Source organism: Palaemon carinicauda, chromosome 37 (assembly GCF_036898095.1).
Source record: "Palaemon carinicauda isolate YSFRI2023 chromosome 37, ASM3689809v2, whole genome shotgun sequence".
Lineage (NCBI taxonomy): Eukaryota > Metazoa > Arthropoda > Malacostraca > Decapoda > Palaemonidae > Palaemon > Palaemon carinicauda.
In genome coordinates this window covers 59850966-59874692 of record NC_090761.1, presented here as the reverse complement: position 1 = coordinate 59874692, position 23727 = coordinate 59850966, and the positions used below count along the sequence as shown (strand labels likewise).

The 23727-nt window shown below is 32.5% G+C and overlaps 1 protein-coding gene across 1 annotated transcript in view; it reads left to right on the top strand.

Annotated features, from left to right (window-relative positions):
* LOC137629818 (mucin-3B-like) overlaps positions 1-23727 on the top strand; it is a 164553-nt gene that overhangs the window by 83478 nt on the left and 57348 nt on the right. The window contains exons 54-67 of the mRNA XM_068361467.1: positions 448-879; positions 1573-2049; positions 2761-3237; positions 4025-4456; positions 5150-5626; positions 6338-6814; positions 7602-8033; positions 8730-9143; positions 12074-12535; positions 12765-13187; positions 14841-15251; positions 16466-16894; positions 18871-19392; positions 21629-22183. Coding sequence (XP_068217568.1) covers positions 448-879; positions 1573-2049; positions 2761-3237; positions 4025-4456; positions 5150-5626; positions 6338-6814; positions 7602-8033; positions 8730-9143; positions 12074-12535; positions 12765-13187; positions 14841-15251; positions 16466-16894; positions 18871-19392; positions 21629-22183 — 6420 coding nt within the window. The remainder of the gene's footprint in view (positions 1-447; positions 880-1572; positions 2050-2760; positions 3238-4024; positions 4457-5149; positions 5627-6337; positions 6815-7601; positions 8034-8729; positions 9144-12073; positions 12536-12764; positions 13188-14840; positions 15252-16465; positions 16895-18870; positions 19393-21628; positions 22184-23727) is intronic.

Below are 23727 nucleotides of genomic sequence, written 5' to 3'. Positions count from 1 at the left end.
TCTGATTCATATACTTTACGATTAATGGCGGATACTATAATTGCTCATTAGTTAAGCGTGGCATACGAGTGGCTGGTTTTACTCTGTTAGACTCTGTTTGGTATTAGTGTTTTACATAGATTTTCTACATCTAGTTTCTGAGTGCTAGCACTTAAATCTAGTTTCACTTAATATTGAAATTTTCTAAGTGTGTTCATAAAGTGATATTTGTGGAATTTATTGGAACAACAACACTTGCCATTGCTGAAAGGCAAAAAAATTAAACTACCTATAGTGCAAATATTAAGAGATCTTTAACCTATCGAATTATAAATAAAACGTAATTGATAAGGATTTATTGTTTTGGTTTCATAAGTTTTTTTTATTGCAGTAATGTCACATGACATTTTTACTTATCGAAAGCACAAAGAAAGTAATTGTTTAACTGAAAGAGGCTTTTATTTACAGGCTCAAGTAGTTCCAGTATATCCTACAGCTTATCAAGTCCAACCTTTACCACAACAACTGCAACACCAACTACTACAACGACATCTTCTTCAACAACAACAGTTACTTCCACCACAGCAACACCCACCACGTCCACAACAACAGGAACTACAGAAACTCCTACAAGTACCACTGTTTCTTCGACAACAACCACATTCACACCAACAACAACAATTGCAACACCCACAACAACCTCTGGATCTTCTACTACTACCACTGCCACATCTACTACTGTTACGACAACAACTACTACGGCATCAACTCCCACTACAACTACAACAGCTACTCCAACCACAACAACTGCCACACAAACTACAACCACTGGTACACCAACCACTCCAACAACAACAACTACGCAATCATCAAGCAGTTCATTCAGTAGCAGCAGTCCAGGTTAGTTTTTTTATTTTGTATTCTAAATTTTTTCCTCATTTTTATGCTAGTTTCAACTCTTTTCTGAAATGAAGGGAAAAAAGAATATACTTTATGTATACATAGAAAAAAATAATTTTTGAGAACTCAATATTGTACCCATGAATGTAACCTAATTTATTATAATTAATGATTTTAAATGATACTTCATGTTGCTTCATATTCATCAGTACATTATTTAGTTCAGTTGTGAAAAGCTAAACAGAAAACTGCTAAAAGGATATGCAAATAAAGTTATTGATATGAATAAATAGATTTTTATAAAGATACAGTTAAAATAAGGACTTATGTGGTCTCTTTTTCATATATAGTATATTTTACCAAGATAATTTTGCATTTGGATTAACATTTATAGCTTCCTATTTTAGTATTCCTGATTATCATCTTTTCTGATATGCATATATTTCATACTCCTTTTGTGGAATGTCTTGGAACATCATTACTTGCTATTAATAAAGGTGAAAAAATGCTACTAATCATACTAAAACTAGTATGATAAATACAACTTATTGGATCATAAATATATCATAATTGAATAGGATTAATTGATTTGGAGTTTTTTTTATTTCTTTCTTGTAATGATGTCACAAAATGTTGCTTGGTGAAAGAATTAGGAAAGCAAATTACTAACCAAAAGAGGCTTTTTATTTACAGGCTCACGTAGTTCCAGTGTATCCTACAGCTTATCAAGCCCAACATTTACCACAACAACTGCAACACCAACTACTACAACGGGATCATCTACAACAACAACAGTTACTTCTACCACAGCAACACCCACCACCTCCACTACAACAGGAACAACAGCAACTTCTACTACAACAACTGCAACACCCACAACAACCACTGGAACATCTACAACTACCACTGTTACCTCTACTACTGGTACACCAACAACTACAACTCTATCAACTCCCACTATGACCACAACAACAGCTACTCCAACCACAACAACAGTTACTCCAACTACAACAACAGCTACTCCAACCACAACAACAGCTACTCCAACCACAACAACAGCTACTCCAACCACAACAACTGCAACACAAACTACCACCACTGGTACACCAACTACTCCAACAGCGACAACTACTCAATCATCGAGCAGTTCGTTTAGTAGCAGCAGTCCAGGTTAGTTTTTAATATTTTTAATTTTTTCCGCATTATTATGCTAGTTTCAACTCTTTTCTGACACGAAGGAAAAAAAAAATATACTCTATGTACACAGAAAAAATTATTTTTGAGAAATCAAATTTGCACCTGTTCATGTAACCTAATTTGTTATAATAAATGGTTTTAAATGATACTTCATGTTGGTCTCCACTCACCAATTCATTATTTAGTCATTGGCTGCAAAAAAATATTTAGTTCAGTTGTGAACAGCTATACAGAAAACTGCTAAATAATATGCAAGTAAAATCTTACAAATTATTGGTATGAATAATAAATTCATTTTTAACAAGATTCTTTCTAAATTAGGACCTCTGTGGTTTCTTTTTAATGTATAGTATATTTTACCAAGATAATTTTTTATTGAGATTCACATTTATAGCATGATATTTTGTAATTCATGATTTTGGTCTTTTCTGATATGCTAATATTTTATGGACTCCTTTTGTGGAATGTCTTAGAACATCATTACTTGCTATTAATTAAGAAAGGTGAAAAAAATTCTACTACTTGTACTAAAACTAATTTAGTTTGATGAATACAACTTACTGGATCATAAATATATCATAATTGAAAAGGATTACGTTCTGGCAATGATGTCACAAAATGTTGTTACCTGGTGAAAGAATTAAGAGAGCAAATTACTAACTGAAAGGGACTTTTCATTTACAGGCTCAAGTAGTTCCAGTGTATCCTACAGCTTATCAAGCCCAACATTTACCACAACAACTGCAACACCAACTACTACAACAGGATCATCTACAACAACAACAGTTACTTCTACCACAGCAACACCCACCACCTCCACTACAACAGGAACAACAGCAACTTCTACTACAACAACTGCAACACCCACAACAACCACTGGATCATCTACAACTACCACTGTTACCTCTACTACTGGTACACCAACAACTACAACTCTATCAACTCCCACTACGACCACAACAACAGCTACTCCAACCACAACAACAGTTACTCCAACCACAACAACAGCTACTCCAACCACAACAACAGCTACTCCAACCACAACAACAGCTACTCCAACCACAACAACTGCCACACAAACTACCACCACTGGTACACCAACTACTCCAACAACAACAACTACTCAATCATCGAGCAGTTCGTTTAGTAGCAGCAGTCCAGGTTAGTTATTTTAGATTTTGAATTCATTCCACGTCTTTATATTAATATCACCTATTTTTTAAAAATAAGACTATTTGGAAATAAAAAAAGCAAGAAATATGTATATTATACCTATAAATGTGACCTGATTCATCAGAATTCAATGATTTGTAATGATAGTACATGCTATTTGAAACTTAATCAGTAAAGTATTTAGTCACGATTTGAAAAATTTCTTTTTTGTTCATCTATTATTAGTTTTGTAGAAAACTACTTAAGTAAGGATGCATACATTATTAATGTTATTAACTAATAATAAACCACATATTGGCAAATTCAAGATCACCTAATTTCCTCAAGTTCTGATTCATATACTTTACGATTAATGGCGGATACTATAATTGCTCATTAGTTAAGCGTGGCATACGAGTGGCTGGTTTTACTCTGTTAGACTCTGTTTGGTATTAGTGTTTTACATAGATTTTCTACATCTAGTTTCTGAGTGCTAGCACTTAAATCTAGTTTCACTTAATATTGAAATTTTCTAAGTGTGTTCATAAAGTGATATTTGTGGAATTTATTGGAACAACAACACTTGCCATTGCTGAAAGGCAAAAAAATTAAACTACCTATAGTGCAAATATTAAGAGATCTTTAACCTATCGAATTATAAATAAAACGTAATTGATAAGGATTTATTGTTTTGGTTTCATAAGTTTTTTTTATTGCAGTAATGTCACATGACATTTTTACTTATCGAAAGCACAAAGAAAGTAATTGTTTAACTGAAAGAGGCTTTTATTTACAGGCTCAAGTAGTTCCAGTATATCCTACAGCTTATCAAGTCCAACCTTTACCACAACAACTGCAACACCAACTACTACAACGACATCTTCTTCAACAACAACAGTTACTTCCACCACAGCAACACCCACCACGTCCACAACAACAGGAACTACAGAAACTCCTACAAGTACCACTGTTTCTTCGACAACAACCACATTCACACCAACAACAACAATTGCAACACCCACAACAACCTCTGGATCTTCTACTACTACCACTGCCACATCTACTACTGTTACGACAACAACTACTACGGCATCAACTCCCACTACAACTACAACAGCTACTCCAACCACAACAACTGCCACACAAACTACAACCACTGGTACACCAACCACTCCAACAACAACAACTACGCAATCATCAAGCAGTTCATTCAGTAGCAGCAGTCCAGGTTAGTTTTTTTATTTTGTATTCTAAATTTTTTCCTCATTTTTATGCTAGTTTCAACTCTTTTCTGAAATGAAGGGAAAAAAGAATATACTTTATGTATACATAGAAAAAAATAATTTTTGAGAACTCAATATTGTACCCATGAATGTAACCTAATTTATTATAATTAATGATTTTAAATGATACTTCATGTTGCTTCATATTCATCAGTACATTATTTAGTTCAGTTGTGAAAAGCTAAACAGAAAACTGCTAAAAGGATATGCAAATAAAGTTATTGATATGAATAAATAGATTTTTATAAAGATACAGTTAAAATAAGGACTTATGTGGTCTCTTTTTCATATATAGTATATTTTACCAAGATAATTTTGCATTTGGATTAACATTTATAGCTTCCTATTTTAGTATTCCTGATTATCATCTTTTCTGATATGCATATATTTCATACTCCTTTTGTGGAATGTCTTGGAACATCATTACTTGCTATTAATAAAGGTGAAAAAATGCTACTAATCATACTAAAACTAGTATGATAAATACAACTTATTGGATCATAAATATATCATAATTGAATAGGATTAATTGATTTGGAGTTTTTTTTATTTCTTTCTTGTAATGATGTCACAAAATGTTGCTTGGTGAAAGAATTAGGAAAGCAAATTACTAACCAAAAGAGGCTTTTTATTTACAGGCTCACGTAGTTCCAGTGTATCCTACAGCTTATCAAGCCCAACATTTACCACAACAACTGCAACACCAACTACTACAACGGGATCATCTACAACAACAACAGTTACTTCTACCACAGCAACACCCACCACCTCCACTACAACAGGAACAACAGCAACTTCTACTACAACAACTGCAACACCCACAACAACCACTGGAACATCTACAACTACCACTGTTACCTCTACTACTGGTACACCAACAACTACAACTCTATCAACTCCCACTATGACCACAACAACAGCTACTCCAACCACAACAACAGTTACTCCAACTACAACAACAGCTACTCCAACCACAACAACAGCTACTCCAACCACAACAACAGCTACTCCAACCACAACAACTGCAACACAAACTACCACCACTGGTACACCAACTACTCCAACAGCGACAACTACTCAATCATCGAGCAGTTCGTTTAGTAGCAGCAGTCCAGGTTAGTTTTTAATATTTTTAATTTTTTCCGCATTATTATGCTAGTTTCAACTCTTTTCTGACACGAAGGAAAAAAAAAATATACTCTATGTACACAGAAAAAATTATTTTTGAGAAATCAAATTTGCACCTGTTCATGTAACCTAATTTGTTATAATAAATGGTTTTAAATGATACTTCATGTTGGTCTCCACTCACCAATTCATTATTTAGTCATTGGCTGCAAAAAAATATTTAGTTCAGTTGTGAACAGCTATACAGAAAACTGCTAAATAATATGCAAGTAAAATCTTACAAATTATTGGTATGAATAATAAATTCATTTTTAACAAGATTCTTTCTAAATTAGGACCTCTGTGGTTTCTTTTTAATGTATAGTATATTTTACCAAGATAATTTTTTATTGAGATTCACATTTATAGCATGATATTTTGTAATTCATGATTTTGGTCTTTTCTGATATGCTAATATTTTATGGACTCCTTTTGTGGAATGTCTTAGAACATCATTACTTGCTATTAATTAAGAAAGGTGAAAAAAATTCTACTACTTGTACTAAAACTAATTTAGTTTGATGAATACAACTTACTGGATCATAAATATATCATAATTGAAAAGGATTACGTTCTGGCAATGATGTCACAAAATGTTGTTACCTGGTGAAAGAATTAAGAGAGCAAATTACTAACTGAAAGGGACTTTTCATTTACAGGCTCAAGTAGTTCCAGTGTATCCTACAGCTTATCAAGCCCAACATTTACCACAACAACTGCAACACCAACTACTACAACAGGATCATCTACAACAACAACAGTTACTTCTACCACAGCAACACCCACCACCTCCACTACAACAGGAACAACAGCAACTTCTACTACAACAACTGCAACACCCACAACAACCACTGGATCATCTACAACTACCACTGTTACCTCTACTACTGGTACACCAACAACTACAACTCTATCAACTCCCACTACGACCACAACAACAGCTACTCCAACCACAACAACAGTTACTCCAACCACAACAACAGCTACTCCAACCACAACAACAGCTACTCCAACCACAACAACAGCTACTCCAACCACAACAACTGCCACACAAACTACCACCACTGGTACACCAACTACTCCAACAACAACAACTACTCAATCATCGAGCAGTTCGTTTAGTAGCAGCAGTCCAGGTTAGTTATTTTAGATTTTGAATTCATTCCACGTCTTTATATTAATATCACCTATTTTTTAAAAATAAGACTATTTGGAAATAAAAAAAGCAAGAAATATGTATATTATACCTATAAATGTGACCTGATTCATCAGAATTCAATGATTTGTAATGATAGTACATGCTATTTGAAACTTAATCAGTAAAGTATTTAGTCACGATTTGAAAAATTTCTTTTTTGTTCATCTATTATTAGTTTTGTAGAAAACTACTTAAGTAAGGATGCATACATTATTAATGTTATTAACTAATAATAAACCACATATTGGCAAATTCAAGATCACCTAATTTCCTCAAGTTCTGATTCATATACTTTACGATTAATGGCGGATACTATAATTGCTCATTAGTTAAGCGTGGCATACGAGTGGCTGGTTTTACTCTGTTAGACTCTGTTTGGTATTAGTGTTTTACATAGATTTTCTACATCTAGTTTCTGAGTGCTAGCACTTAAATCTAGTTTCACTTAATATTGAAATTTTCTAAGTGTGTTCATAAAGTGATATTTGTGGAATTTATTGGAACAACAACACTTGCCATTGCTGAAAGGCAAAAAAATTAAACTACCTATAGTGCAAATATTAAGAGATCTTTAACCTATCGAATTATAAATAAAACGTAATTGATAAGGATTTATTGTTTTGGTTTCATAAGTTTTTTTTATTGCAGTAATGTCACATGACATTTTTACTTATCGAAAGCACAAAGAAAGTAATTGTTTAACTGAAAGAGGCTTTTATTTACAGGCTCAAGTAGTTCCAGTATATCCTACAGCTTATCAAGTCCAACCTTTACCACAACAACTGCAACACCAACTACTACAACGACATCTTCTTCAACAACAACAGTTACTTCCACCACAGCAACACCCACCACGTCCACAACAACAGGAACTACAGAAACTCCTACAAGTACCACTGTTTCTTCGACAACAACCACATTCACACCAACAACAACAATTGCAACACCCACAACAACCTCTGGATCTTCTACTACTACCACTGCCACATCTACTACTGTTACGACAACAACTACTACGGCATCAACTCCCACTACAACTACAACAGCTACTCCAACCACAACAACTGCCACACAAACTACAACCACTGGTACACCAACCACTCCAACAACAACAACTACGCAATCATCAAGCAGTTCATTCAGTAGCAGCAGTCCAGGTTAGTTTTTTTATTTTGTATTCTAAATTTTTTCCTCATTTTTATGCTAGTTTCAACTCTTTTCTGAAATGAAGGGAAAAAAGAATATACTTTATGTATACATAGAAAAAAATAATTTTTGAGAACTCAATATTGTACCCATGAATGTAACCTAATTTATTATAATTAATGATTTTAAATGATACTTCATGTTGCTTCATATTCATCAGTACATTATTTAGTTCAGTTGTGAAAAGCTAAACAGAAAACTGCTAAAAGGATATGCAAATAAAGTTATTGATATGAATAATAAATAGATTTTTATAAAGATACAGTTAAAATAAGGACTTATGTGGTCTCTTTTTCATATATAGTATATTTTACCAAGATAATTTTGCATTTGGATTAACATTTATAGCTTCCTATTTTAGTATTCCTGATTATCATCTTTTCTGATATGCATATATTTCTTACTCCTTTTGTGGAATGTCTTGGAACATCATTACTTGCTATTAATAAAGGTGAAAAAATGCTACTAATCATACTAAAACTAGTATGATAAATACAACTTATTGGATCATAAATATATCATAATTGAATAGGATTAATTGATTTGGAGTTTTTTTTATTTCTTTCTTGTAATGATGTCACAAAATGTTGCTTGGTGAAAGAATTAGGAAAGCAAATTACTAACCAAAAGAGGCTTTTTATTTACAGGCTCACGTAGTTCCAGTGTATCCTACAGCTTATCAAGCCCAACATTTACCACAACAACTGCAACACCAACTACTACAACGGGATCATCTACAACAACAACAGTTACTTCTACCACAGCAACACCCACCACCTCTACTACAACAAGAACAACAGCAACTTCTACTACAACAACTGCAACACCCACAACAACCACTGGATCATCTACAACTACCACTGTTACCTCTACTACTGGTACACCAACAACTACAACTCTATCAACTCCCACTACAACCACAACAACAGCTACTCCAACCACAACAACAGCTACTCCAACCACAACAACTGCCACACAAACTACCACTACTGGTACGCCAACTACTCCAACAGCAACAACTACTCAATCATCGAGCAGTTCATTTAGCAGCAGTAGTTCAGGTTAGTTATTTGATATTTTGAGTTTGTTCCTTGTTATTCCTAATCTCACCTTATTTCTGAAAAGAATGAGATAAGGCTATTTGAAAATAGATTTAAGTTTGCAGGAAATCTCAATTCTATACCTGAAAATATGACCTAAGTCATTAAAATTCAGTAGATTTTAATGATAGCACATGCTGTATGAAACTCAAGCAGTACACTATTTAGACAGTATTTGAAAAATTCATTCACAGTTTAGTTATGAAAAGTTTGATAGAAAATTGCTGAAGGGATTTGCAAATAAAAGCTAAATATATACATTTAGATATTGCATTCATTTCAATCAAGATATTGTCAAAAATAAGTTCCAGTTGTTATCATTTTCTACCTTATCCCCACCTAGGTGGCCGAGTTGTATTGTCTTTATTGGATTTCTTTGTCTGCTTGTTTCTTTGCTTCTCTGTTTTCAATATTCTGAGAAAACTACTAGAACAACTTATTTGAAATTCTCAGAGTGATGCACTTTATCAATAGACACCATTATAATTTAGACCTGACAAGGTCAAGGTCAAGGTCACAGTTACCCTAAAAGTCAGAATACACTATAAATTTGTCAATTATTATCTGATATATTTGAAATCAAGATCCAAATAATTTTTCGGTGTCCAAAAGATAGTGCTGTATATATAAAAATGGTGAAAATGCATAGTCGGGGAGATTGGTAGGTTCAAAATTCATGGGGTCGAATTTTTAAGGTTCTAGAATTCCAGAAGTCCATAACTCTCAAGCAAGTATAGATACACACTGTATTAATATTATTGACAGATAAAAAAAAACCACATATGGGCCTTAAATTGACCAGGTTAGTTATTTTATATTTAGTATTGTTTCCCAGTTATTTTTCTACGTATTAATCTCAACTCATTTCTGAAGAAAAAAAATTCAATAAAAGAATTTTTTCTATGATTTGGATTTTAAGGAGTTAAATGTACTTTTCTGGCCACAAGGATGATTATCATGTAATTTTCTTCCACTCTGTTAATATACAGTTTATGAACTTAAAAAATGGCCTTTGATGATTTTTTTACCATGAAAATATGATTAATATTTCCCTAAATTATGTTGCAAATAAATGATCTGCACAGTCAAAGTATTTTTTCAATGTTTTTCAAGAAACAGCTTAACAAAATTAGTGATCTGGCTAATAGTCTGAACTACTTTCTGAACTAATAGAGTACATAACTAATTACTAAAATGTAATAAGTATTTAGGAAGACAAAAGCAATATAGAAATTTTTCTCTCTAATTTTCTTTCTCTGTTATGCTATCTATACAATACCATTGTTTCTAGAATTTTTACTACTTCCATTTACATCTTACTCTGCTAAAACTTTGCTATATTATTCATTAACTCTTTGGTTACATCTTTCATCTTACTTCATGCTATCGTTGGATAAAAAGCTATAACTATTGATATCCCCAGCCATGAGAAAATGATATTTTTATTGATTCTCTTTCTCGTATTATGCTGTTAGTGTGAATTGTAACTTAAGTGATTAATAAAATTGCTGATTAATATTTATCACATAAACTTTATTGGTGGAATGATATTTTGCAATAATAATATAAATAAGAATCTCTCTCTCTCTCTCTCTCTCTCTCTCTCTCTCTCTCTCTCTCTCTCTCTCTCTCTCTCTCTCTCCCTCTATATATATATATATATATATATATATATATATATATATATATATATATATATATATATATATATATATATATATATATATATATACATATATTTAGATATATTTAGATATATATATGTATATATATATATATATATATATATATATATATATATGTGTATATATATATATATATATATATATATATATATATATATATATATATATATATATATGTGTGTGTGTATGTGTGTGTGTGTGTGTATGTATATATACAGAGAGAGAGAGAGAGAGAGAGAGAGAGAGAGAGAGAGAGAGAGAGAGAGAGAGAGAGAGAGAGAGAGAGAGAGAGAGAGAGAGAGACTCTTATCTATATTATTTCATTTATAAAAAAATTTTGATTTATATTTTTGTTAAAGTTTTACCTATAAAAATCTGAATATGATATGATTAACGATTGAAATTGAAAGTTACAGATATATTATCATTCAAAGGTTATAAGAATAAGTATTGATGTGTCACTACAAAAATGAATAAATGTAGCATAAGAAATTACTGATGTTGATAATATTCATAATACTAATGGTAATCTTTTCATTTTACCAATAATAAGGTAGTAAGAATGATGAAAATGATAATAGTAATAATAATAGTAACAATACTAACAATAATAATGATAATTATTATTATTATTATTATTATTATTATTATTATTATTATTATTATTATTATTATTAAACATATACCAATAATGCTAATGATAATGATAGTAATAATAAAAGTAATAACAATGATTATCATTATAATTAAGATTTTCATAGAGTAACACATATTTAGGTATTAGATTGCAATTTCTTGGGATATTTCCATATTCACACGCTTTTCCCGATGTCTGATTTATAGTCCTTTCAATAACATCAAGAGAAAAAGTTATATTTTTAGTTGAAGTCATATAGTCGAACCTAAACATATTTTTCGTCAATAAAAATTAAAGGACAGCAATGGCAATGAGCAAAGAGATCATTTCACTACTTTACATAGTTTTGTTTATTAGTTTTTGCATCATATGACCGTCTTTTACGAAGTCCATTACAAATATAAGTATTTTCATGGCATGATAAAAGTAATACGTGAATCAAACTAAGAAAAATTTAAGTCATAATCAATTATATATTGACTACATTTGCTTATTGATTTTCAAATTAGATGTTAATAACAGACCATTGCTTCATTTAAACCAAACTAAAGAGAAATAATGACTTATAGGGTCAAGTAGCATCAGTTCATCAATAAGTGTATCAAGTCCAACCATCACCACTACAACTGCAACACTAACAACAACTACAGCATCATCTACAACAACAACAGTTACTTCCACCACAGCCACACCCACTACCTCCACAACTACGACAACAACAGGAACTTCTACTACAACAACAGCAACACCAACAACTACCACTATCTCTTCAACGACAACCACAATCACACCAACAACAACAACTGCAACACCGACAACATCCACTGCATCATCAACTACTACGAGTGCCCCATCCACTACTGTCACACCAACAACTACAACAGTATCAACTACCACTACAACAGCTACTCCTACTACAGTAACTACAACACCCACAACAACCACTGTAACATCAACAACTCCAGCTACAATAATAACTACCACTACTCAATCATCGAGTATTTCCTTTAGTAGTAGTAGTAGTAGTTCAGGTTAGTTCTTGGACAAGTGATTTTGTTGAATTATTATTTCTCCGACGGTATCTATCATTTTGCATTCTACGTAATAACCTAAATAATCTTTCCCTTCTTATTTTAAAATATCTGTTTAAGTTTGAAAACAAGGTTCAGGTTCACATAATTAAGACAGTCAGATGCAGTTCTTTTATTTTCTTGTGGGCTTATATAATTGAAACAGGATCAATTATATTTCCATCAACAGGTTCAAGTGTCTCGAGCAGTTCTCGCTACAGTCTGTCAAGTCCTTTGACAACCACACCTCCTACAACAACGACAGCAACAGTTTCAACCACCACAGCCACACCAACAACCACAACCCCAACAACTACAAGTACAACATCAACCATAACTTCTACTACACCGACCACAACAACCACAACCCCAACAACTACAGTTACTTCATCAACAACTGCCTCCTCACCCACTACAACAACCCCAACCACTACAACTACAAGTACCTCATCATCCACGACTACTACCACACCAACTACAACAACCACAACCTCATCAACTACAAGTACCTCATCAACCCCAACTACTACCACGACAACTCCAAGAACAACAACAACAACAGCAACTACTACAAGCAGCTCGAGTTCCTCAAGCTCTTCTTTCGAAAGCTCAAGTAAGTCTATTCAATTTTTAGTTAACTGAAAATTTTGTCTCCATTTCAAGGATGCCTTTTTGACACAGAATTACATTATCATATCATATTCTATTTTCATTTACATTTGTATCTATACTCTTCATACATATCAAGATATTTACATATATTCATAAATATATGTTATATACACATGTATATGCATGGCCATATTATTGTCAGTTTTATACTCTTACGTAAGATGTTATATTCAATTGAAGAATTATATTCAATTTGAAAATTTCATTGAGCTTTACTAAATACGAAAAACTGGAAAATAGCTGTTTACTAAAGTGTGTCAAGGACTCTTTTGTGTCCTTGCAAGTTGAGAAGAATTTAATCTGAGATGATTTGTTGATATACGTAACCACTTTGATAAGGGTAATTGTATGCAATGTTCTTTGATGGTGGCAGTAACCTAACGTTTCTTGAAACGAGTTTTCTATTTTGCAGGAAATAAAGCAGATGCTGTGTTATCTTAATTTCCTAAAATGTTGAGTTTTATTTTCTTGATATATATGAGCATCTAGTTAAGTAATCCCATGTTGTCTCTGTTGTGTTCATTCAGATGTGATCTCTAGTAGGTGTGAAAATAATTTAGTTAGTTCCTTTGGTCGCTGCAACCTCACCATCCTTTTGAGGAAAGGTTGGGGTTTGAGGGAACCTATAGATATATGTGCTGAGTCATCAGCAACCATTACCAGGCTCTCGTTGGTGTAGCTTGGGTGCAAAGGGGACTTGGGCGCTGATCATATGTAATATGGTCAGTCTCTAGGGCATTGTCCAGCTTGATAGGGGAATGTCACTGAGCAGCCCTTAAACCTTTAAAAGCCTGTTTTAGATCAAGGTAAATGTTAATCTTGAATAATTAGTTGATCCATTTAATACTTTCTCAGTTTTCTTATTATTTTTATCATATTACTCTATCGTAGGAGATGCTAATGATATTTACTGCTCTTTATGGTGTGTGGTTTGCTCGGTAGTCATGACCATAATATTTGAATTTAGTGGTATTCATTTAGCACTATCCAGTAACTTGATTGATTTGTTCAGATTACCCCAGTACTGTCAGAATATCTGGAATGTAGAGTTTGTTCAGATTTTTTTTTATCCATTTGGAAACCATATTACCTTACTATATGTCCTTCTGTCTCCAAATAGGGGAAGAGCAGAGACAATAAGTTAATTTTAATTATTGGTTATACTACATTACTCTGTTTTCACTTTTTTTCTCTAGAGGGGTCATTTTTTCATTACTACATATCACATTATTGTAATTACCCTCTCAAAAATTTTAAGCAGAAAGCAATATATAATCAGAGCAATTGAACAAATTTTCTAATCAGTTTGTATGAAAAATTTGAGTATCTCGGAGGTAGTGTACTGCTGGAATCTTTTATTACTATACACGCTATTTCTATCCTACACGTTTGTTCTATTTTACTCTCTCCTGCTAAGTATTTATAATCATATGTTTTATAAATTTCCAAGATGTAAGAGTGCCAAATCAAAGTTTTGGTATTATTAAGTATGAAATGGAGTTAAGGTAATACATCTGTGTAAAATTGAGGTTCAATTAGTTTCTATGTACAAATTATGCTATTCAAAAACAAAATTATGGGTTTCCTTTTTCAGGCAACAGTTTATCAAGTAGTTCTATCTACAGTTTATCAAGTCCAATTTATACAACAATAATTCCAACGACAAATACGAATTTGACAACAGGGACTTCAACTCCTACCACAACAACATCCCCTATTCCAACCACAACTACAACTTCCACCACAACCAATCCCACTACAACTACATCAACAACAATAACCACACCAACTACAACTACAACCTCAACAACAACTCCTCCCACTACAACTACATCAACATCAACCACTCCAACCACAACTACATCTGCCACAACAACCACAACTACTTCTTCCACAACAATAACTCCATCCACTACAACTATGCCTACAACTACAAGAAGGACCACTATTACGACCACACCTGACTACAGCAGTTCAAGCTCCAGCTGCAGTTCCAGTAGTATGAGTAAGCTTACATTTCCTTTCTATTTATTACATTTACCATTTTTAAAGACTGTATCATTTTATTCATTGAACGTGAGTTAGAAATAAAAGTATAAAAAACTTATAAGCAACAAAGAATTATCATTTAGAAATAATGTGTATACTTTAAAGACTTGATAATACATTTTATTTGCATAGAATATCATAGCAACACGCATTAGAGTATAAGAAATTCCCTATGTCAAAAGCGTAGTCTGCCATGATTGCATCGAATTGTATTGGTCAAGGATGATTATTGCTAAAGATAATGAATAGGATAGGGGTCTAGAGAGCTCTTTTCTCATTACTTCATCAAGTAACTACAATTTCCATTCCCATTATCATTAAGTAGAATAAAAAAGTAATCAGAGTAAATAAGCAAATTAGTTAATCGTACTTTTTCTTGCATAGTTTTGAGTCTTTGCAAGGTTATATAGAGCTGGAGTCTTTGGGTATGGTACATTTTTATTTTCATAAAGCCTGTCTGTTTATTTTCTTTCCTTCTGTCTAAGATTATATAATTACATACCTCATTACACTGATGAACTGCAGGTTAGGGAAACTGAAGAATCTAATTGTGACTTTTATATGGACTTCGACTATAAACTCTTTTAACAGTTTGTCTTAAATATTTTCAAGTATTCCATAAGAGACTTGCATTTCACATTTTATTATAAATTGCATTTGATTTTCACAGGTCATTATTATCACAGTATTCAACCTTTCTGTTATACACTTATTTAACTGATCGTATCAATTTTCTCACTAATAAGACCAAAGTAAAAAACTTTGCAGGATAAGTCTAGGTGAGAATTTTTCAAATCCAAAATTAACTGTATTATAAAGAGGGTGAGGTATACCACTGGTCAGTCAATAATAGCAAATATAGGAAAAAGGTAAAATTATTAATAAATATTATGTGTCTAGAGCTGAGAAAAAGATTGAAAGGTGGCTATTAAGAGAATGAGTATATCAATCATATATTTTAAAATAGAATGATCATCAATTTAAAACTAAAGAAAGATTTACTTTCAAGAAAAGTTGTAAATTTTCAAAATGTAGGAGAGTCATGTCATATTTTCAGTATTATTAGATATAAAACAGAATTAAGCAAATACGTTGCCACATGAAGGTATTTTTAGATTCCATGTAAAAAAATATGCTATTTAAAAGCAAAATTGTTGCTTTTATTTTCAGGTCATAGTGTTTCACGTAGTTCTATCAATAGTCCACCAAGTCATAGTGACATGACAACTCCAACGACAACTATGACATTGACAACAGGTACTTCACAGCCCACCACATCAACATCTCCTATTCCAACCACAACTACAACTTCCACTACAACCCCTCCCACTACAACTACATCATCAACATCAACCAGTCCCACTACAACCACATCAACCACAACTACAACTTCCACAACAACCATTCCAACCACAACTACATCAACCTCAACTACTCCAACCACAACCACTACAACGACATCGACAACTACATCAACAACTCCACCCACAACAATATCTCCAAGTACTACAGCTATGCCTACAACAACAACAAGGACGACTATGACGACCACACCTGACTACAGCAGTTCAAGCTTCAGCTGCAGTTTCAGTAGTATGAGTAAGCTTAAATTTCCTATTTATTATTTTAGTCATTGAAAAAGGTTACAAAATAGAAGTATAGAAAGACATAAACAAGGAAGAATTTAACTTTAAGAAATAATTATATGTGTATGCTAAAGACTTGCCCAAAGTTAATGTTTTTTTTTTACATGAAATATTATCGGGACACTCATCAGAGTAAAGAGGAATTTCACATGTCAAAAATGCAATCTGCAATGATTATGTTGAAGTGTGTAGGTCAAGGATGATTATTGCTATCAATATTGAATACAATGAACCATGGAAAAACACCTTTTGTTTAGATTTTTTCAGCATTATTCCCTTAAATATGTCATGGTTTTCTTAACCTATAATAAATGTTTTTTTTATTTCTGAGAATTTCATGGAGCTTTACTGAATACTAAATACTGGAAATTGTCTGTTTGCCAAACTGTGACAGAGATCTTTTTATGTCTTTTGTGGCTAACAAAATTTGTGTTTGATGTTTTGTTGGTAAACATGACCATGTCTAAAAGGGTGCTTACGTCATGTTCTTCGAGGTTATCAGGGACACATCTGTTTTCCCGAAAGGAGTTTGCTCTTTTCCAGCAAGTACTGATGATATTGCGTCAGTTTATCTTCTAAAATATTGAGTTTTGTTTATTGATCTTTCATATGGATGTCTTCTTTGGTAATCATAACTATACAATAAGCATGATCAAAGTATTAGAATTAAGAGGTGGTCATTAAGTGAATGGTGTTGATATTTTCCCTCCTGTTACCTGGATTCTTCTAGCACTTCCCCGGTGGTTCAATTGATTTATCTGGATTATCCCAGTACTGTTTTCTTGAGGGGAGATTGATGTTTTCCATGATCAAAGTCTTGGAATCTAATTGGGTGGTGCTAATTTTTTTCCATTCTGTTATTTGGAATTATCTCCCAAATTTATCAAGTTATTGTGATTTCACTGTTAATACATTCAAGAAGAAAACAAATATGTTCACATTAAATTAAGAAGATTCGTTAATCAGTTTTGCATAAAATTTTAGTGTCTCCGTGGTTATGTATCACTGGAATCTTTAATCATTGTACAAGCTTTTTTATACTGCCCATCTGTTCCATCTTACTCTCTATTTATATAAGAATTTCATTGAAGAACAACAGACTAGGGAATCTAAAAATGTAATAGTGACTGGGACTAAAAACACATTTAATATTTAATTGCAAATTGCAATATATTTTCACAGGTCATCATAATCATAGTCTTCAACATTTTTTATATCTTATATGATCAATGTACAAAATCTGTTATATATTTTTTAGTATAATGCTAGCGAGGGGATATTTTAAGCCATATATGAAAGTTAAAATTCATAGAGAAAGGTGTATAAATATAACATTGGTTAGTCAATAATGTCATGCATTGAAAGAGTATAAAAGAAATTATCAATTGAAAAATTCAAAAGATAAAGTGAGAGAAAAAAAAAAAACTACAGAGTGTATAAGCATATCAACGACATATTTTGGAAGGAAAAGATCAGAATTTTTGTTGGCATAGAGAAGTTTTACTCACATTGAAAGGTTATATTTTGTGTTACTAAATATGAAAAAGAGGCATACATTGATAGCCCAATGGACGTACTGGTACGTTTCACAAAACTCACCCTTTTACCCCCATGGACGTACCGGTACATCCTTACAAAAAACTGCTATTTACATTTCTTTTGCATGTTTTTGAAAAAAATTATGAGAAACTTCAGGCATTTTCCAAAATAATGAGACCAACCTGACCTCTCTATGACGAAAATTAAGGCTGGTACAGCAATTTAAAAAATACATATATTGCAAAATGTGCTTGAAAAAAAAAACGCCTGGGGGTTAAGGGTTGGCAAGTTCCAAATAGCATTGGGGGTAAAAGGGATATATGGAACTATTTTAATCTTCTTTGTACATATTGTTTTATTCAAAAGCAATATTGTTGATTTTATTTCCAGGTGACAGTGCTTCAAGTAGTTCAATCTATAGTCAATCAAGTCCTAGTTATAAAACAATAATTCCAACGACAACTGTGACATTGACAACAGGGACCTCACCATCTACATCAATAACATCCACTACTCCAACCACGACTATATCTTCAACAACAACCACTCCCAACACAACTACATCAACAATATCCACCACTTCCACTGCAGCTACAACTTCCACAACAACCACTCCCACTATGACTAAATCAACAACATCAACCACTCCAACCACAAGTACAACTTCCACAACTCCTACCACTACAACTACATCAACAACATCAACCACTCCAATCTCAACCACATCTTCCACGACTACATCAACATCAACTACTACCACAACAACAACTTCCACAACTACATCCACAACCCCTACAACTACATTAACAACTCCAACCACTACAACTATGCCTACAACTACAACAAGGACCACTATTACTACCACACCTGATTACAGCAGTTCCAGCTCCAGCTACAGTTTCAGTAGTGAGAGTAAGCTCATGTTTTCTTTCTCTTCTTTGCTTTTACATTTGGTAAAGCCCGTGAGTTTCTTTATTGTTTTATTCATTAAATTTTGTCGAGAAATAAAAATATCAAGATACTTTCAAGCAACAAAGAATTTGCCTCCAGAAAATAACTTCTAACATATGCTATACACCAAGTAATATACTGAGTTTACTCGCATAATACATTGTTGTAACCACACTCATCAGGGTATAAGAAATTCACCATATCAGTTGTGCAATATTGGATAATTGTGTCGAAATGTATAGGGCAGTATGATTATTGCTAAAGATCATGAACAGTGTAGGGTTTAGTTCAAAATCCAGCCTATGTAAACATTTTTATTAGTTTTTCTCACTTGAATATGATGTCATATTCTTAGCCAATGATACAAATTGTATTGTAGTTGTGCATTCCAGGTAGTTTTTTAATAAAATAAAAGTCAAATTTTACCGAATAAAAACTATGTTAGCGGCCTTTTCTAGGTGTTAGATAGCTAATGCGAATTCATGTGTGATGTTTAGTTGGTATATATAATCAAGTTAATAAGAACAATTAGATATTAGGTGCTTTGACATTTTCAATGACCAAACGATTATTCCAGAAAATAACCTAGCTGTTTTGATATTCTTATTTTCCAAAAGGTTGATGTCCAATTCAACGATAAATATGGGTACTGTATATAGGTAAATGATTTTACGCTTTTATTCGGGAAGATGATTTCTACTTTCACTAGTTGGTCTGAAAACAATATATTTAGTAGAATCTTGTAGATGGTGTGGGAGACTTCTGTAGAGCACTTTAGAATATTCGATTTTTAATGGTAAAATCCGGTAGGCTTAGGAATGTTGTTTCATTAGCAGGTTGTGTAAAGTCTAATCAGACAATGGTATTATGCCCATAATTTCAAATCAATTTTTTACACTAAAGTAATTAGATGAGTCATTTATTCATTTCTCAATAATGCAAGGATATTTATCATCTTATTTTTTGCAGTTATTTTCTTTGAAAATGAAACATCAGGTGACGTTAGGTATCTGATGATTTGATTGGTGCGTTGCCTTTTTTTTGGTATACATGATTAATAAATCTAATCATGATTACAAAAATGGCTCTTAGTGGTGATCATTAAGTGAGTGGTGGCATAATTTTCCCTGACACTTGCAATCAAGGATAATTTAAGTCATCTTTATTAACCGAGTATTATAATCTAAAGAGTATGGAAATTTGATTAAAAGTTTTTCTTTACTCTGAAAATATCTGTAATCCAGCCTGTTTAAAAAGGAGTATTTCATACACTGTCAAAACTTTATTAACTTCCTATCTCTTCTTATGTTTTTACATATGGGAGCATAACTGAGAATAAGTTAATGTTATGTTGTGATATTTACTCTTTCTAAATTGATTTTAATTCTGTTCCTATTTATTTTTTTGTTTCTTCATCATAAGGGTGTTTTTTTCATTGCTATATATCAAGTTATTGTAATTACCTTTTCAATTCCTCTAAGTAGTATGCAATATATAATCAGACTAATTAAGTTTCACTAGTTAAACGTATTTTTTCTTTATAATTCAAGTGTTTACAAGGTCAATTACCGACGGAAAATTGATTAAAGTGCAATTATTCTTTATAGTGGGCATCTCTCCTATCTTTCTTCCCCTAATAAAGAATCATAGGACTTATAACATTAAAAAACAAGACTCTAATATTGACCTATATATGACTTGGACTAAAACACTTTCAAAGATTAAAATTAGATTATATATTCCTCGAGCCCAGCTATTTACATATTGTTGTATAGTCGTATATTAGAATATAATTCAGCAGGTCACCATTATCAGAATATTCAGCAGTTTTGTTGGCTTTGTTTGTTTAATTTAATATTTTCTCTAATCAGTATGACCAATATAGTAATTCTCTTTATTATACAAGCTGGGGAATATTTTGAAAGGATAATATTGTGTGGGTATTTGAAAATTATATATAAGTTAATGACCAAACTGAAAAGTGTGGTAATAGACCATCATACTGTTAATAATAGCAAACATTGGAAAATCATAAAATATATTTAGAATTCTATTATTCATAAACTAAAGAAACAAAATAAGGGAGAAAAACTACTGAGAGCATGAAAGCATCAATAACAGATTATAGAAGAAAAAGTTATTACACGAGTGTACATATTATGCTATTTGAAAGAAAAATTGCTGCTTTTATTTCCAGGTGAGAGTGTTTCAAGTAGCTCTGTCTACAGTCTCTCAAGTCCTATTTCTACAACAACAATTCCAACGACAACTACGACGTTGACAACAGGGACCTCATCAACTACATCAACAACATCCACTACTCCAACACCAACTACATCTTCAACAACAACAACTCCCACCACAACTACATCAACAACATCCCCCACTACAACCACAACTACAACAACCACTCCCACTACAACTGCATCAACAACATCAACCACTCCAACTACAACTACAACTTCCACAACAACTACTCCTACTACAACTACATCAACATCATCAACCACAACATCCACAACTACATCAACATCAACTACTCCTACCACAACATCAACTTCCACAACTACATCAACATCAACTACTCCTACCACAACAATTATTTCAACAACACCCACTCCAACCACTACTTCAACATCAACAATTACAACTCCAACCACAACAACTATGCCTACAACTACAACAAGGACCACTATTACGACAACACCTGATTCTAGCAGTTCAAGCTCCAGCTACAGTTTCAGTAGTGAGAGTAAGCTCATGTTTCCTTTCTATTCTTTGCTTTTACATTTCGTAAAGCCCGCGAGTTTCTTATTAGTTTTATTCACAAAATATCGTCGTGAAATAAAAGTATCAAGAGATTTCAGGCAACAAAGAATTTACCTCCGGAAAATAACTTTCAACATATGCTATACACCCAGTAATATATTGAGTTATACATGCATAATACATTTTCGTAACCACACTCATCAGACTATAAGAAATTCACAGTATCAATTGGTCACTGTTGGATGAATCCATTGTGCAATGTTGGGTGATTGTGTCAAAATGTATAGAGCAGGAATGATTATTGCTATAGATCATGATCAGTCCAGGGTCTAGTTAGGAATCATGAAAAACCAAAACTATGTAAAGACATGTATTAAATTTTCTCACGTAATTACATTAACATATTCTTAGCCCATGGTATAATTGTATTGCAGTTGTGAATCTAAGGTAGTATTTTCTTTTTAATACGTCAATTATAATTCAACCGAGTACAACATTGTTAGTGGCTTCAGGTGTGATGTTTTGTAGGTATATTTAACCATGTTAATAAGAATAATTGAATATTAGTGACTTTGAAATTTTCAGTGGTCAACATCGTTTTCCTTGAAAGAATAAGCTTTTATTCCAGCAAATAATCTAGATTTTTTGTTATTTTTATATTCTAAAAGGTTGATGTCTATCTGAGCAATAAATATGTGTATATAGTTAAATGATCTTGCATAATTTTTAGTCAGGAAGGTGATATCTAGTCTTACTTGCTGGTCTTGAAGAAATTTATTTTTAGTGGGATATTGTAGAAGCTGTGAGAGACTTCTGTACAGCACTTAAGTATATTTTTATTTTTCATAGTTATATCCATTAGGCTCAAGAACGTTTCATTTGCAGATTGTGTAAGGTCTATTCAGACACTGGTATTATGCCTGTAGGTTCAAATCAATTGTTTATACTAAAGTAATTAAACGATGGATTTATTAATTTCTTAGCAATGTAGGGATTTTTATCATTTTTTTTCTTTTTTTTGCAGTTATATGCTTTGAAAATGAAACCTCGGGTGTCGTTAGTGACTTAATGATTTAGTTGGAGGGTGGCTTTTTTGGTATTCAAGATTCTATACATTTAATCATAATTACAATGATGGCTCTTGGTGGTGATCATTAAGTGATTGGTGGTATGATTTTCCCTGTTATAATGATGAGCTATCACATAAATGTACCTGGCTCTCTGTAGCACTTGCAATCTAGCAAAATTTAAGTTATCTTTATTAACCGAGTAGAGTTATCTAAAGAGTACGTATTTGAGTGAAAGTTTTCCTTTACTCTGAAAATATCAGGAATTCAAACTGTTTAGAATGAGGCTTTTTAGACTTTGGCAAAACTTTATTAACTTCCTATCTCTTCATTGTCTCTACATTTGGGAACATAACTGACAATGAGTTAATTTTTTTTGTGATGTTGATATGAATACTGTTTCAATTTCTTTCTGTTTCTTCGTCATAAGTGTGTTTCTCCATTGCTATATATAGAATTA